Source organism: Geotrypetes seraphini, chromosome 12, assembly GCF_902459505.1.
Source record: "Geotrypetes seraphini chromosome 12, aGeoSer1.1, whole genome shotgun sequence".
NCBI classification, from domain to species: Eukaryota; Metazoa; Chordata; class Amphibia; order Gymnophiona; family Dermophiidae; genus Geotrypetes; species Geotrypetes seraphini.
In genome coordinates this window covers 107,273,230-107,289,164 of record NC_047095.1, presented here as the reverse complement: position 1 = coordinate 107,289,164, position 15,935 = coordinate 107,273,230, and the positions used below count along the sequence as shown (strand labels likewise).

Genomic DNA, 15,935 nt, shown 5'->3' with positions numbered 1-15,935 from the left:
AAATTATATATCCATACCAATGATGTACAACTTCTTATACCCATTGAATAAGATATAACCACAGCTTTGAGTAAATTGACTACCTGTCTAACCACAAATCAGGAATGTGAAAACAGCAATAAACTCCACCTGAACTCACACAAAACAGTGATTCTTTGGGTTCCTAACACAATGGGACAAATACCGGACTTCAACATTTATTTTGGTACATATGAATTCCCCCTAAAATGACAGGAAAGGAATCTTGGGATACTGTTAGACTCATCACTCACTCTGATCCTGCAAATTCAAACAACTTTTTAAAATAGTCTGTATCATGTTTGGCAACTATGAAATATCTCACCATATATTGAAAATTACAAGTCTAAACAGAGTTGTCGATACCATGATAGCATCACGACTAGACTACTGCAATGACCAGCGCACTGGTCTAAACAAAAAGAGCTTGAATCAGTAGCAACTAATTCAGAGTGAAAGCAGCGTGAACAAATTGCAATGTTCTTGAAAATCTACATTGGTTACTAGTATCTCACAGGGATAAATTTAAAACTCTATTTTGATCTTCACTAGGACTAGCGGACATACAATGAAGCTACAGGAACTTTGCAAGAGGTCAGTAATACAGTATATCAATCACGGATATAAAATTATTTCCCAAGACAAACCAAGATAATATTTCAAAAATAAATTTCTATTCTACTAAATCAAATGCTTTCTTCTGCATCAAGTGTCATGACACAAACAGAGGATTGCTTTTTTGCACCAATTGTTGTACATGGCATAACACACATGTACAGTAAACCCTCAATTATCCGGACCTCGTTTATCCAGATTTCAGATTTAACAGACCACACCCTAGTAACTACAACTCCCAGTTTGCAATGCATCACCCTCTTCAACAATGTCTTTTGATGCTCTTCGAGTAACACCAGTGCAATGTTCGAGGGCTGAGCAGCCACATCCCAGAGGAAATGAAATGTTTTTTTTCATATAACCCCTAACACATACTTCAACCCCCACCCCTGGAGGGAGGGAGTTATTCACTGAAGGAGGGATATTCAAATTTTCTGGATAATTGTGTTTAATGGACACACCTCCACCCTAGTAGTCCATTAAATTGAGGGATTACTATATTATCCGAGACCATATGGCCTTGGATAAAAAAAACACATTGAGAAGTACTAATCAAAAATGGGCATAACAGCAGCCAATCTACCTGCTAGGATTTGGAATAGATTTTACAATAATAATTTATTGAGGATATGAGCCTGTAATTCTTGGTGTAAAGGGGATCCCTTCCTGGTTTTGGAAAAACAATCATTGTGGCTTCTGTAAAAGAAACTGCACTATAGTTGTCAACTAAAAAAGTCTGGTACAAAGTGGCCAATTTAGGGCTACAATATCAGGAAAGGCTTTATAAAAGTCTCCAGAGAAGCCATCATGTCCAGGAGCCTTCCTAGGTTTTAAATGTTTGATAGCCGCTACAATTTCTGAGTGCAGGAGAGGACTATTAAGTGCATCATGCTGACTCTACATAAAAGTAGATGGAAACAGTATGAAAAAAGGTAAAAAAAATTATCTCACTAGAAGGCAAAACCCCAGAGGTGTAGAGGGTAGTATAAAAATCTATATTGTATATCCTTAGGTGATACTAAGACCTGATTGCCTTTCTTAATTGTTTGGATCATAGCCTTGGATCTTACCCACCCTGTTTTTTTTCCTCCATAATAAAAAGTGCTATCTTTATAGAAAGCAACCTCACCCTCTCAGTGAACAATTAATTAAACTAGAATGTTAGTTTTTATAGTTGTAGGAGTACTGTTCTATCAGAGCTGAGCAAATATTGACCTTATAAAGCATTTCAGAACAGACTGAAATATCCAGTCATGACATGCCTATTCACACACCAACTTCACCCAAACCCATTACCACACTTATCCCCACACCCCACAGCCCCTTGCCAGAATAAACCCTCCTGTGAATGCCATATTTGAGGGTGAGGAAACCCATGGGAAGTCAAATCAGGCTTCCCACAAACCAGCAAATATAGACAGGTAAACCGAGATACGATAACATTAATCAGCAACTCCATTGTATGGATTTAGAATTGTAATGCAAAATGAAACATTACTTATACCCCAAGTTAACAAAGAAGACCTTCAGTACAGATGTAAACATTCAAATGGGGACACTTTCCAAATCAGTTAGGATGTAATATGAACCTAACTTTCTTGTTCTTCCACAAATTTAAGAAGCAAGTCAGGATTTGTGTACGTCTTTGTACAATTTTGGTAGGTAATGTTCATGTGAGCAGATGTTAGTAGCCAATAACATGTCGTCAGTGCCTCCAATCATTGTCTCAAGGCATGAAAATTCTCATTGTTTTTTATAGTTGTTTCCTTGGTATAATAGGGTAAAGTAAAGCTAGAATGCATTTGCCACATAATTTTATTCTGTGTTCTCATATTCACCAGGATGACTACCATTTGTGGAAAGCATAGAATATTCATAACAACAGCACATGGTCATTGCAGAGTAATAGATATAGAAGCCAGCATCCAATCTCAAATGGCTTTTCAAAAGTCATATTAAGAACTTTTGGGATCCAAAGGTTTCAAAAACCTTGATGGGATCTGATGCTTTGGTCAGCTCTGGTAAGCCAGTAATCCTTAAATTGTTACATTGGCTTCTCTTATTGAGATCTTCCAAAGCTGCCTCAAAATGCTTCAAAACTTTCTGTTCTTAATTTTGCTATGAACTAATGCCATCTAAAGTTTGATGTTTACTTTCAAGCACTTTGAGCTTTGAATCGACTGCTGAAAGTTGTCATTAGATGTATAAGTTCTCTATGAAAGCATAGATGTTATTTATTGTAGTTCTTCAGTTACTTCAGTCATATTGCCCATCTGAGCTTTTCTGCCATCATCCATGATAGGAAATGGAGGGTCCTGTTTGGTCATATCACTCCTGAATTTAGCCCAAAAGCAACTTCAATTTTGCTTGGTTAAATTGAGGCATCATTCCATGGGTATAAATATTGATTTATTTGAGTGGAGTGAGGTTGAATATGAATTGATTAGAGCTGGTTACGGGAGCTATGAAGTTACTCTATCATTTTGCTTGGGCTCCCTAGCACCCCCCCCCCCAGTGCTGCTCTTTGTGACCTTAGCAAGTCACATAATCCACCCATGCAGTTTGTTTTGAAATTCCAAAGCCACAAAAAATAGTATACAAGTCCCCATTCTCTTAACAGGGACGGTAAAAGGTCTATTCAAAATATTCCAGGACATATTGAATTGCACACCAACAGGAAATTATTTTGAGACAGGCTAGGTGACATTGAGAAGCTTGAAACCTCATGAGAAACCTCCTTTTTCCCAATTGTTAATATCTGTTCTTGTCTCCAAGCTCTGACAATTTTTGTAAGTGTGTTTTCATGATTGACTATTTTTCATCATATTCAACCTAAATGAGCAGCACTACAGCATGATGTTCTGTTTTAAATTGGGTAAAAGCTCTACAGAAACATATGAAATGTTGGAAGTGGATTATGAGGAACATGTCATGAGTTGTGGAAGGTGTTTTGAATGGCATTCATGCTAATTCTTCTCCTTCCCCTCCTTCCATAGTTCATATATACTCCAGTGAGCTCTTGGTGGGATTTCCCACTTGAAACTGTTCTACATATTTCATACTGGACCAGCTCTAGGAAGAAAAGGACAAGGCTCCTCCCTAACTTAGAATATTGTACTTCCCTCCATAAAACTCAAGCTCAAATCTAGTTGGGCCAATTCCTCAGCACAGACCTCTTTCTATTCAGATTTGATTCATACTTTTTGGGAGCAGGAGTCTCAAATTTTATTCCTGCAACTGCAAAAGAAAGAGCATTTTGGCAGCATGATACATATAAATTCATTTTGAAGAGGATTTATGTATGCAAGGATGGACTATATAAGGTAAGAGATAGAAAGTAAAGTAAGATTAAGAATTTCTCTGACCTGTGGGTAATGATATATCTGAAACATGTTGTAGAATCCATATGTTTCCTCATCTGTAAAGCCTTCAATGATAGCAGCCACTGTGTGAGATGATTTGCACTTGAAATTTACTATTGTGCTCTGTCCTGCCAAAATTTTGAAGGCCGATTCAATTATTTTCCTTGTATACCTTAAAGACTCTTTAATATGGAGCCCCAGTGTTATGTTGGGTAACAGCTTAGAGCTGTTGTTAATTTCCTCCACCGCAAAAACAAAGGCCAAGAAGTTATAGTTATTAAGTGGATAATATCTGTAATGACATTAAGATCATGATTTCATAACAGTGTACCTGAAATATTTTCAAAAATACACATATTTATGTGTATTTATTTTTTTAATAGAATATCAGAATAAAAAACAACTATGGGCTCTTTTACCATGCAATATGAAAAGAAACCTGCAGTAACCTTGATACAGGTCTTTCTGGGGTGCTATAGCCACTTTTAATGCTGCCAGTAAAATGAAGCTTTTTCTTCTTTTTTTCTATAATGGCCATAAGTTATTATGTATTTGTTTTTATTTTGTTCTTATTTTAATATTGTGTATGTAAATTATGTAAACCATTTAGTTTTAAATGGTATATAAATTTTTAAAATAAATAAAGCAAGGCCATTAGACTGTGATCCCTTCCAGCACCTCTTTTGCACAAAGTATGAGCTCACACACTATTCCTGAGCTAATCAGATAGCAATGCACAAGTGCTGATAGATTAGCATAGCTGTGTCCACCCTCATGTTATCTACAAGCACATATCTTATAGAATATAAGAACAACCAAACTGGGTCAGACCAGTGCTCTCCTGTTTCTAAAAGTGGCCAATCCAGGTCACAGGTATGTTATGTTAGGGTATGCAAACCAGGTTCTCTGTTCCCCCTCTACCTATTCAGTTCAAGGTCAGATTAGAAGAGGTTGATTCAGTTACTCAGGAAATTACAATGGACTGTTTAACACAGCCATTCAATAGAGTTCAAAGTACAAGTAGATCAGTATGACTATTAAAACAATTATGTTGTAGTTACAAATACATAAGTACAAGTTACAAGTCAAAAGGGGTCCGTTTATAAGAAACTAAATAGTATTCTTATTACATTTATTTTGCTGGTTAAAAATGCAAGAATTGTTTTAGTATCTTTACAAAAAATATTACGGAGGGTGGGGTAAATTTTCCCAAATTTATAAGTACCATCAAGCCTATATAATGTGTCAGGGAATGTACTGGACCCTCCCCAAACTCATGGAACATCTTCCGGACTGATTAAATTTGGAATGGTATCTTATGTCCCCAATGCGACTTTCTCATGTGTTGAGTATCAAATTACTTACATATGCTAAGGACAATAGTATTCTTTTGGACATGTGGAAATCATTGAAATTTATTGATAAATTAACAGATGTTCCAATGGAGAAATCTACTTTTCAGTCCTTATGGCTAAACTCCAAGATTCAAATATGCAGTGCTGGAAGAATTTGATGCAGGCAGGTATTCGTACATTAGATCAGGTTTCAAGTTTTATTTGGCTTGATGAATCGCTTATTTAAATTTACTAAGCGAGATACAATTTTAATAATGATGTTATATCTAATGAGAAACTGCTTGATTTTTCACGACTGCAACAATCATTTGGTATTTTAAAGTCTCCAAATTATAGGTGGTTGCAGTTGAAGCAAGCCATTCAGAGTGGGTTTCCTGAATGGCAAAACTTAAAAATTTATTATAGCTTGCAGATCCTATGTTACCAGACAGATTTAGAAGGACATCAGGCCGCCCGGTGGTATAAATTAATTTCAGAAATTTTGAATAAAAAACCAAAAAGTATTCTTAGAGACATTTGGAGCATCAAGATAAACAGTATATTTCTGCATTTTGATGGCCATGAATTTGGACTTGGAGGTTAAAATGTACAGCATCAGCATCTATGAGAAAAACTTGGTTTTTCTTGTTGCATAGGATTTTTTGGACTCCAGTTCATTTACAAAAGATAGACAGTTCAAAATCTAGGAGATGCTGGCATTGTCATGTTAATATAGGGACGTTGGATCATCTGTTGTTCTATTGTCCACTGATATTTAATTTTTGGAAGTCAATTTGGGGACAAATCAATGTTGTACTTGGGTCATTGATACCAATGACTTATGAAGCCATAATTTGTGGTACTCTATTACATATTAAACCTTCTTTGGAACAACATAAAAGCCAGCTTTTCTTGATTATGATGGGAATAGCCATTCAGATGGTTACACGTAACTGGAAGAGTTATGATTGACTGAATTATACTTTCTGGTGGGCAAACCTATGTTCCAGTTACAAGTAAAAAAGAATGAACACAGAATGTTTGGGATATAGTAACACATTCAAAATGGTGTGGAGCCCATTGACTGCATTTATTGTCACAATAACTGTCATGTATCTTTCCTTTTATTTGACTTCCTTACACCTCCAGGGTGGTGGGTGGGGGGAGGGGAATGTATTATTGTTTGCTATACTTAATTATCTATATTATTGAAATTAAATATGTACTTCTATTAATTATGGGGAGGGGGGAGAAAATGATTGGTATTTAAATTATTTATGTATTTAAAGTGCATTCTGTGTAGTGTTTATGTTTGAATTCATTGTATGGCACTGTTAACATTTGAAAATTAATAAAGATTTATGAAACAACAACAACAACAAATACATAATTACAAGTTACAAGTCAAAAGGACCCTGAGAAGTTTCACTTCAGGTACAACAACGAGAGTAGTTTATGTACTGTGGTGCCATGGCCATTAATATAGGTGGGTAAAACATGAAGGATTTTAAAAATGAGGCTTATTGAGCATTAAATTCAACTAAAAAAGGTCAAGAACATACCTATAGCTGCACATTGTTTGATTTCCACCATTCTTTTAATAATTTATGATTCGTAGTTTTGGAGACAACTCAGAATAGTCTAAGGAGAAGTGTCCTTCATAGGCTCTTCATACAGAAGGAGAAGCATTGGATTTTGTATTTAGCCAGTGTGTTTCCAAATGAGTGTGTCATTAGAGCTTCTTTTTTTGCATTCTAGGCATTAACTTCCAGCATAGGGGGTATTTTGGCAACAAAGAGGAGAAGTTTATGCCGTTCTGAGTGTTACGCAAATTGAGAGTAGTAAGGGATTTTCTTTATAGTTCATTATGTGATTTAGAATGTATATGAAGGGGGTTTGTGATCATGCATGATTCTGATGGGATTTTTTTGATGGGGGGGTTGGGAGTGCTTTAGTATTGTTTTCTAGATATTCAATATTCCTGATGTTTGATGGAGTCATTATATATATGATAAAGTTCTCTAACATATTCTTCCATTAAACCCTGGTTACTTAACATGTCATCATCTGATTAAACACAAGTGGGAACTATTAATTAGCAAGAGTTGTGGACTCTCCTTGAGCCAGGAACCTTCTTGAACCATGAATTGTTTTGAGATAGTTGTAATAGAGTGAGTTTTAATTGAGGTAATTTTATTTTTGTTAGATGTTGCTATAGGTGGTTAGATATTTAATCATGTTATGTATTTTTCTAGGGTATCAGCAGCAAGAATCACCTGAAGCAGGTTGCCTTAAATCATGTACCAATGCTTGGACTTGAAAAGGGAATATATTGTTTGGGCTATTTTTGAATTTTCTAGGTACTCTGCATTTACAAGTTGATGGTGACTGCTAACAACAGAAAGTAAATAGCAAAGAGATTCACTTGATTAAAAGCTTATATCATAAGATTGGGGCATGAAATAACAGTGTGTTTTAGGTGGCCGTACAATCCAGCTTTGTTAAGCAACTCTGATCCCTCTCTTCCAATTTATAGAAAGCATTTTTTTCAACAATTTGTTTTGAAGTTCATTCCAACTCTAGGAAGTGATAGTAATTTATTTATTCACGTATCCCACTTTTTCTTTTGACTTGTTGAGGCAGTGTAGGACAGTGTGTGAGAAACCCAAATAGAAGTAACAATCCATTCTACTGTTCCCAGGACAAGCAGTGGTTTTCCTCAATGTCCATCTCAAAAGCAGACTATGAACTTTTCCTCCAGGAACTTGTCCAAACCTTTTTAAAACCCAGCTATGCTAACCACTGTTACCATATCTTCTATCAATGAGATCCTTTGAATAAAAAAAACAATTTCCTCTTATTGGTTTTAAAAGTATCTCCTTGTAACTTCGACTGTCCCCTAGTCTTTGTTTTCAAAGTATTCCCATGGAATTTAATTTACCCCCTCTTTTACAAAGGTGCACTAAGCTTTTTAGCATGTGCTAAATATCAGCACTAAACTGTGGCCGGGCCAGGCCCCAGGTAAGTGGAAAACCCCGGCTTGGAGCACTGGTAAGATTTTTGATGCACCTTTTATATGGTTGGTGTAAGGAAAACCCGGACACTGGATTTCTCTCAAACAAAACTTCACCGAGTTTATTATAAGGCAAAAAGAAAAAATCCAAACAGATAATTGTTTTTCACAGGCACCAACAATACAGTTCCTCCCTTTAGTTCCTGTGCACGCTATCTGTGGTTCAGTTCATGGACTGGACTGTCCTTGTCAGTGAAACGATAAACCAAAATCAAAACAGGCTTTTCAGTCTCTCAAATGCCCCCAATTCTCCCTCCTTACAGCATCTGGATTCTCCTACCCAGTTCTGGACAGCACTGGCCGAGCAATACAGGGCCCACCCCTCTTCACAACACTTTTCCAAAGAGAGAAGAAAAAAAATGTTTCTCTGCCACTGCTTTTCCTCTCTAGCAATGAGTCCCCTCTAAGGACTTTCACAGCCCTGCTTTGCAGGCTGTGTGGAGCAAGCCTCCCTTTTAACCAAGGTCTTCAGCCCTCCCAAAATGCCCCCAAAAGTCCTTCAGCTTGGTTCTTTGGAGACTGCTAGGTGAGGTTTTAAACACAGTTAATCCTGCATTGTTATTACCTGTAGCTTCAATTAGGCTTAGGTTTCTTTGGCAAAGACTTTTCTTTTACTCTGTGAGGCAAGATGCAGCTTATCATGGGTCATTCACATGTCCATGTTTTCCTCTAGCACACATTCCCCTGGTCAGCCTCAATGTATCTTCCCCATCCTGTATCACTAGGGCTATAGTCCATTAGGTCTCCTGTTCCACCTTCTACCTTCCATCCCCCTTCCTGGGTGTTTGGGACAGATTCAAAGGAGGACTTCTCCTGGCTGGAGCTATCCTCTAGCCCTACCTCCTAAGGCTTATATGGGGCATTACCAGGGCCGGATTTTTCTATAGGCTAACTAGGCTTCAGCCTAGGGCCTCAAGATCAAGAGGGGGCCTACATTCAAATTGTTAGCAAAATTAAAATTACACTATTCTAAAAACAGTGAACACTAAAACACTGAACCTAAAATAAGGAGAAATTCTACGCATCCTATATAATAAAACGCTAGCCGCGCATGTGCACTCAGACCTGTGTGATCTGTGATCCCTGATCTGTGACCCGTAGGTCCGTGGTCACAGTGCGTATGCAGCGGCCAGATCGGGAAAGCACAGCACAGCCATCGACTCCCCCCTCCTGCCCTCACTCACTGCCAAAACCAACTTCTCCTCCTTCTCGCCGGCTCACCCACGTTTAAATGGAGAGAAAAGAGCTGCACCGCACTAACACTGGCTTTGCCGTCTTCTGTCCACTGCGGCCCGCCCTCTCTGACTACTTCCTGTTTCCACTAGGGTTGGATGCAGTGGATAGAAGATGCCGAAGCCAGCGGCTGTAGCCGCCAATCTCCGTTCCTCCAGCGGGGGGGGTTGTCTGGGAGGAGAGGGATCGCAGCCGCTCAGCGCCCCCACCGAGGAGCCCAGCAACTTTCCGCTGCCCGGGACCTGAGTCATTTGCCGCTCCCCACTGCCCTTCCCTCGGGCCCGACTGGCTATTTAAGCATCGTGTGCAGCAGTTTTCACACGCTGCTTCGGGCCCTTCTACTGCCCTAATTTGCTCTGCCGTGTCTCTGATGATATCATCAGGGACGTGCCAGAGTAAATCAGGGCAGTAGAAGGGCCAGAAGCAGCGTGTGAAGAGTGCTGCACACACTTCTTGAATCGCCATGTGTAGTCGGGCCCGCGGGAAGGGAAGGGGGGCGGCAAAGGACTCGGGACCGCGTTTATAGTCGCGACCACGGGAAGGGAAAAGGGGGTAGAGGAAACACTAATGCTGCTGCACAGGGAACTGGTGTGGAGGGAGGGAAATGGAGGGGGAGGGAATGCTGCTTCGGACAGACAGACAGAGGGAGGAAGGGAGACAGAAAGAAAAGAAGAAAGACACAGGGGCAGGGAGATACACAGAAAGACAGACAGACAAAAGGGGCCAGGGACAGAGACAGACAGAAAGAAAGACTGCGGGAGTCATGTCAGGAGGGGTGCGGGATACGGCAGAGGGAACTTTTCCAATGGGTGCAACTGGGCGGCTGTTGGGAACCTCTGATCAGGGGCAGAGCAAGGTAAATGTATCATAGGGATAAGAAGGAGGAGGGGGGGAGAAAAAGGAAGGGATGCCTACTGCTGGACAGGGGGAGAAGGAAAGAATGCTGATGGAAGGGGGGGTGAAGAAAAAGAAACGGAGGCCTAATGTTGGACAGGGGGAGAAGGAAAGAGGTGCTTCTGGACAGGGGGGAGGTAAAACAAAGGGAGAAGGGCTGCTGCTGCATAAGGAGAGCAGTGAAGGGGTGGTGGTAGACACAGGGGAGATAAAAGGAAGGGAGAATGGACAGGGGGAGCAGGCAAGGGGTGGTGATGGACAGCCAAGGAAAAAGAAAGAAAGAAAGCGGCTAAGGAGAGAGAGAGAGAAAGAAATAAAGAGAGACACACACATATATTCTAGCACCCGTTAATGTAACGGGCTATAAGACTAGTTTTTTTTTTTTTATAAAGGTTAGTACCAATAACAACATGTTTCATTTAACATTGATATATATCACAGTAATGATGTATTTTATTATCTCTCATGTAATTTACAAACTTAAAAATGGGAGGTGAAAGGGCCTCATAAGTGGAATAGCCTAGGGCCTCTTTTCATCTAAATCCGGCCCTGGGTATTACCATACCTCTCTGAAGGGAATATTCCTGCTCTTCCTTCCTGACCTGGAACAAAACTCCTGTTTTGTGGATAAGGAAAGTTTTCTGCTCTCCTCCTCGTGTGCCTGCCTGCCTCGTTAGAGTCAGCTGAGGGTAATGTACTCACCTGACTCCCTCCTGCTTGAGGCTTACCTGCCTAGCCTTGTAGCAAACTCCACCCACTTCTGTGCTGACTCTCTGTTTCTGCTTAGCTCTGGGAAAGGAGTAATAGGGGATAGACTGTGTTTTCTGTGCCCTCCCTGCCTGAATTTCTGGCTGTGACATCACCTGCCTTTTCTCCCTTCCTTCTTGCTGTACTAAACTAGTGCTTTTAGCAGGGTGTACAGGCTTTGTCTTAGGGATTGCCAGTTTACAGACTGTACCTTTGACTGGGTTAGCAGTTTTTTTAACTGTAACAGGAGCTTCCCTGCCACAAAACACATGCTAAAAGTTAATGCATTCATGTTATCCTATGGATGCATTAGCGGTTAGCACATTTGTTGATTTAGCATGCGCTAAATCCACGCTAAAATGCATGGTGTGCCTTTGTAAAAGAGGGCCTTAATGTCCCCTGGTTTTTGTACTCTTTGAAAAATTGATTCTATCTTACTCTTACAGGGTTTATATTTATCCTTCACTGATAAGTCTCTTACTCTAAAATTTGGTGAGTTCACAAAAGCAAAATATAATTTCACAAACTGTTCACTCTTTCTATCCAAAAGATCATTTTATTTGGGAATCACTGTTTCCCATTCAATCCAAGAACATAACACCTTTGAAATTAAAATGATGAAATATTTTGACTTACCTTTAATCCTTATTCCATAGCTTCCCTTTTGTGGTTTACCTTTTATGTATTCTTTACTTTAATTTGTATTTCTCCCAATTTTCCTATTGTTTTATGTTGGTCAAGTATTGTTTAGCAGGTATTTATTTGTTTACTGTCTCCCCCTTTTTAATGCAAATTGTAAAATCCTTAGTTGTCTTAATTTGCGTTTCATCAAAATTTTAATAAACGTGGAACTTGACTCATACCAGACAGGACTTAACAAAGATCTGGGTTTTATTTCACACTTCAAAGAAATTTAAAACTTCTTTGCCACCTCTCTATCTCCTGTCTACTCTCCCCTCCCTCTTCCTATGAAACTATCACCAAAATACAGCCATCAAGATAATTTTGGGCGCAAAGAAATTTGACCACGTTACCCCACTGCTACAAAAAGCCCACTGGTTGCCTGTTACACATAGGATAACTTATAAAACTGCTCTCCTGACTTTTAAAACATTACAGACCCCAGAATTTATAGAAAGACTCTTGATCCCATACGATCCCCCCAGAGCTCTAAGATCTATTTCACAGTATACTCTTAATGTTTCATCTTTAAAAACAATTGGTACATGTCGTACCTTAATCTTTTCTGTGACTGCTCCTATGACTTGGAATTCTCTTCCTTTATACTTAAGAATCAAAAAAAACTTACAAAAATTTAAAAGCAGCCTAAAGTGCTTTCTTTTTAAAGATGCCTTCAGCTGACCACATGATTCTTAATAATGTTGAATGGTTACATTCACCTCCGGGGAAAGTGTCCACAATTTACTTCTTTTTGCTTCTTATTCTTATCTTCCCAACTCCCTTTTGCATTTACCTTAATTGTTTTTTTTTATTTCTATAATGATTGTATTTCTCCCCCCCCCCCCATTCCTATTTGTTCCTAAGGGCTCTACAGTTCCACCTACCCAGTATGTACTTGTTGTTAGTCATGTACGTCTTACTTGTCTGATCTCTAGTAGATTTGTTATCTGGGCTAAGTATGTTCAGTTTGTCAAATATTTATTTATTTGTTTATATGTTATTTTTTAATATTTTGTAAATCGCTTTGCATTTTGAACAAGCGTTTAATCAAAATTCTGAATAAACTTGAAATTTGAAACTTGAAATGCCTTCATGTTTCCCTTATATATACTGATATTTGTTACCATTTGCATCATAAAATTTATTGATTTACCTTTATTCATTTGTTTTTGTTTTATTTCTTCATGTTACCTTGAAAAGTGGGTCAACACAGCCACCATACCATTTCAGCACATACACAAAGTCTTACTCACCAACTCAGTAGCATAGTGATGGTAGGAGGTACCCCCCTCTCCTTCTGCACCTCCATACTCCTCCCATCACTATCAAATGTTTGTCCTCTCATCCCTATCAAATGTTTATCTACTTTTCTCCCAATATCTCTTTAACTCTTTGCTAGCACAAGCAGCGCCTGCAACCTCCTGCCCACACTGGTCTTGGATGTCCCTTTGATATCATTTCCTGGTATTCACTACCTGGGTAAATCCCACTGTTGCCCAAGACCATCTTCCATCTAATCAGCTAGTGCTGCTTCAATTGCACTGCATTTTCTGTGACACTAACCAGTCAAGTAGTGCAGAAAATCAAGGAGTAGCCAGCTCATCAGGAATTAACAAGGCCAGAGCTTCTCATGATATGTAACTGCTAACCCAGAGTCCCCTCCTAAATGGTCTTCATTTTGTAAAGGATGTATCTTAAATGTGACTGCACCTGCTATTTTGGGCGGGAAGTTGAGAAGGGAAAATACCCTGCCTTCTTGTTTGACGAACTTGCTGCATTTCTTTGAGGGAATAAACAGACAGATAGATAAGGGCGATCTGGTCGACATTAAATATCTGGATTTTCAAATGGCATGAACGACTACTTCAGAAAATTGCAAGCCATGGAATTGAGGGTGAAATACTCACATGGATTAAAAACTGGCTGGAGCATAGGAAACAGAGAGTGGGGTAAATGGACAATACTCGGACTGGAAGAGCGTCACTAGTGGGGTGCTGCAGGGCTCGGTGCATGGACCCGTGCTCTTTAACATCTTTATAAATGATCTGGACATAGGTAAGATGAGCGAGGTGATTAAATTTGTGGACAATACGAAATTATTCAGAGTAGTAAAGACGCAGGGGGATTGCGAAGATCTGCAACGTGACATAATCAAGCTCGAGGAATCGGCATCAATTGGCAGATGAGGTTCAATGTGGATAAGTGTAAACTGATGCATGTCGGTAACAAAAATCTCATGCACGAATACAGGATGTCCGGGGCGGTATTTGGAGAGACCTCCAAGGAAAGGGACTTGGGAGTTCTGATCGACAAGTTGATGAAGCCGTCCACACAATGTGCGGTGGCGGCAAAAAGGGCAAACAGAATGTTAGGAATGATAAAGAAGGGGATCACGAACAGATCAGAGAAGCTTATCATGCCGCTGTACCGGGCAATGGTACGCCCTCACCTGGAGTACTGCGTCCAGCTTTGGTCACCGTACATGAAGAAAGACACAGTACTACTCAAAAGGGTCCAGAGAAGAGCGACTAAGATGGTTAAGGGGCTGGAGGAGCTGCCGTACAGCGAAAGATTAGAGAAACTGGGCCTCTTTTCCTTCGAACAGAGGAGATTGAGAGGGGACATGATCGAAACATTCAAGGTACTGAAGGGGATAGACTTACTAGATAAGGACAGATTGTTCACCCTCTCCAAGGTAGGGAGAATAAGAGGGCACTCTCTAAAGTTAAAAGGGGATAAATTCCATACAAACGTAAGGAAGTTCTTCTTCACCCAGAGAGTGGTAGAAAGCTGGAACACTCTTCCAGAGCCTGTTATAGGTGAAAACACCCTCCAGGGGTTCAAGACAAAGTTAGACAAGTTTCTGCTGAACAAGAACTTGTGCTGGTGGGGCTAGTCTCAGTTAAGGTGCTGGTCTTAGACCAGAGGGCCACCGCGTGATCGGACTGCTGGGAATGATGGACCACTGGTCTGACCCAGCCGTGGCAATTCTTATGTTCTTATATTCATGTAGATTCTCTGCTTTTCTCATCTTTTCAAAACACACCTCTAGGAAAACCTTCTCACTGGCTGCCTAAAGGTAGAAGAAAAAAAAAATCTATTTTTCACTGGGCACACTATATTTTTAGACAGGACTATCAAGACACGTTCATCTGTTTTAAAACTGATAAAAGTATAAAAATATAAAATTGCAAATAAAACAAAATAAAGGTAAAACATTAGCAGGGTATGCAAGCTGAATGCTTGGCTAGTAAGAATTCCATTGCTATAGTTTATCATTAGTTTATGTTTTCAAAGGTGAATAAAAAGATTCCAATACTCTGAATGTTGACATCAAAACCTCTTATGTAATTATAAATACTGTAATATCTTAAACTATAGAAGCAGGAAAATGTAAACTCCTAATAAGACATTAACCACCAAAGATCCTTCATACACGTACAAGTTACATCTGCAGTTCAAAGTCAACAGCTAGTCACTGAGTAACTCGCAAGTACTTCTGAAATGGTAGATAATACACAATGCTACTTACTCTGAATATTTAAAAGATATCACGTTGCTAAAGGATTTATTTAATTTAACACCATACAGTTGAACAAATCCTCCAATTATAATGTCCCCATCCATGTAGTAGCCATCTTCTGAAAAGTTTATATCCATCTTTGGACATTGGCAGTCAATAGGCTTCCAGAGATCAGTGTAAAATATGAATACAATCAAAAGGGCAAGAGCTTCCATCTTTCAAGGTAAGATCCAACTGTTCTTCCTGCTCTGTCACTCTGGAAATGTCTAGTGGAGAATTCTGCACAGGTCACAGTGACCCCCACCTTTTCAAATCTATGTATTATGTATTAAGCAAGAAGTGTCAGGCTTGCACTAGAAGACTCTTTGATGGACACAGATCATATTATGGATGGATCAGAGAAGTCTCCTCCTGATGTTCATGAGAACTCTGATCTGAGTGAGTATCCTGCAGCT

General features: G+C 39.4%; 1 protein-coding gene across 1 annotated transcript in view; it reads right to left on the bottom strand.

Annotated features, from left to right (window-relative positions):
- Nucleotides 1–15,617, bottom strand: part of LOC117346258 (taste receptor type 1 member 1-like) — a 41,209-nt gene extending 25,592 nt beyond the window's left edge. The window contains exons 1-2 of the mRNA XM_033915660.1: nucleotides 15,490–15,617; nucleotides 3,999–4,287 (exon numbers count right to left, since the gene is read on the bottom strand). Of these exons, the coding sequence (XP_033771551.1) occupies nucleotides 3,999–4,287; nucleotides 15,490–15,617 (417 nt within the window). The remainder of the gene's footprint in view (nucleotides 1–3,998; nucleotides 4,288–15,489) is intronic.
- Between the last annotated feature and the right edge of the window lie 318 nt (nucleotides 15,618–15,935).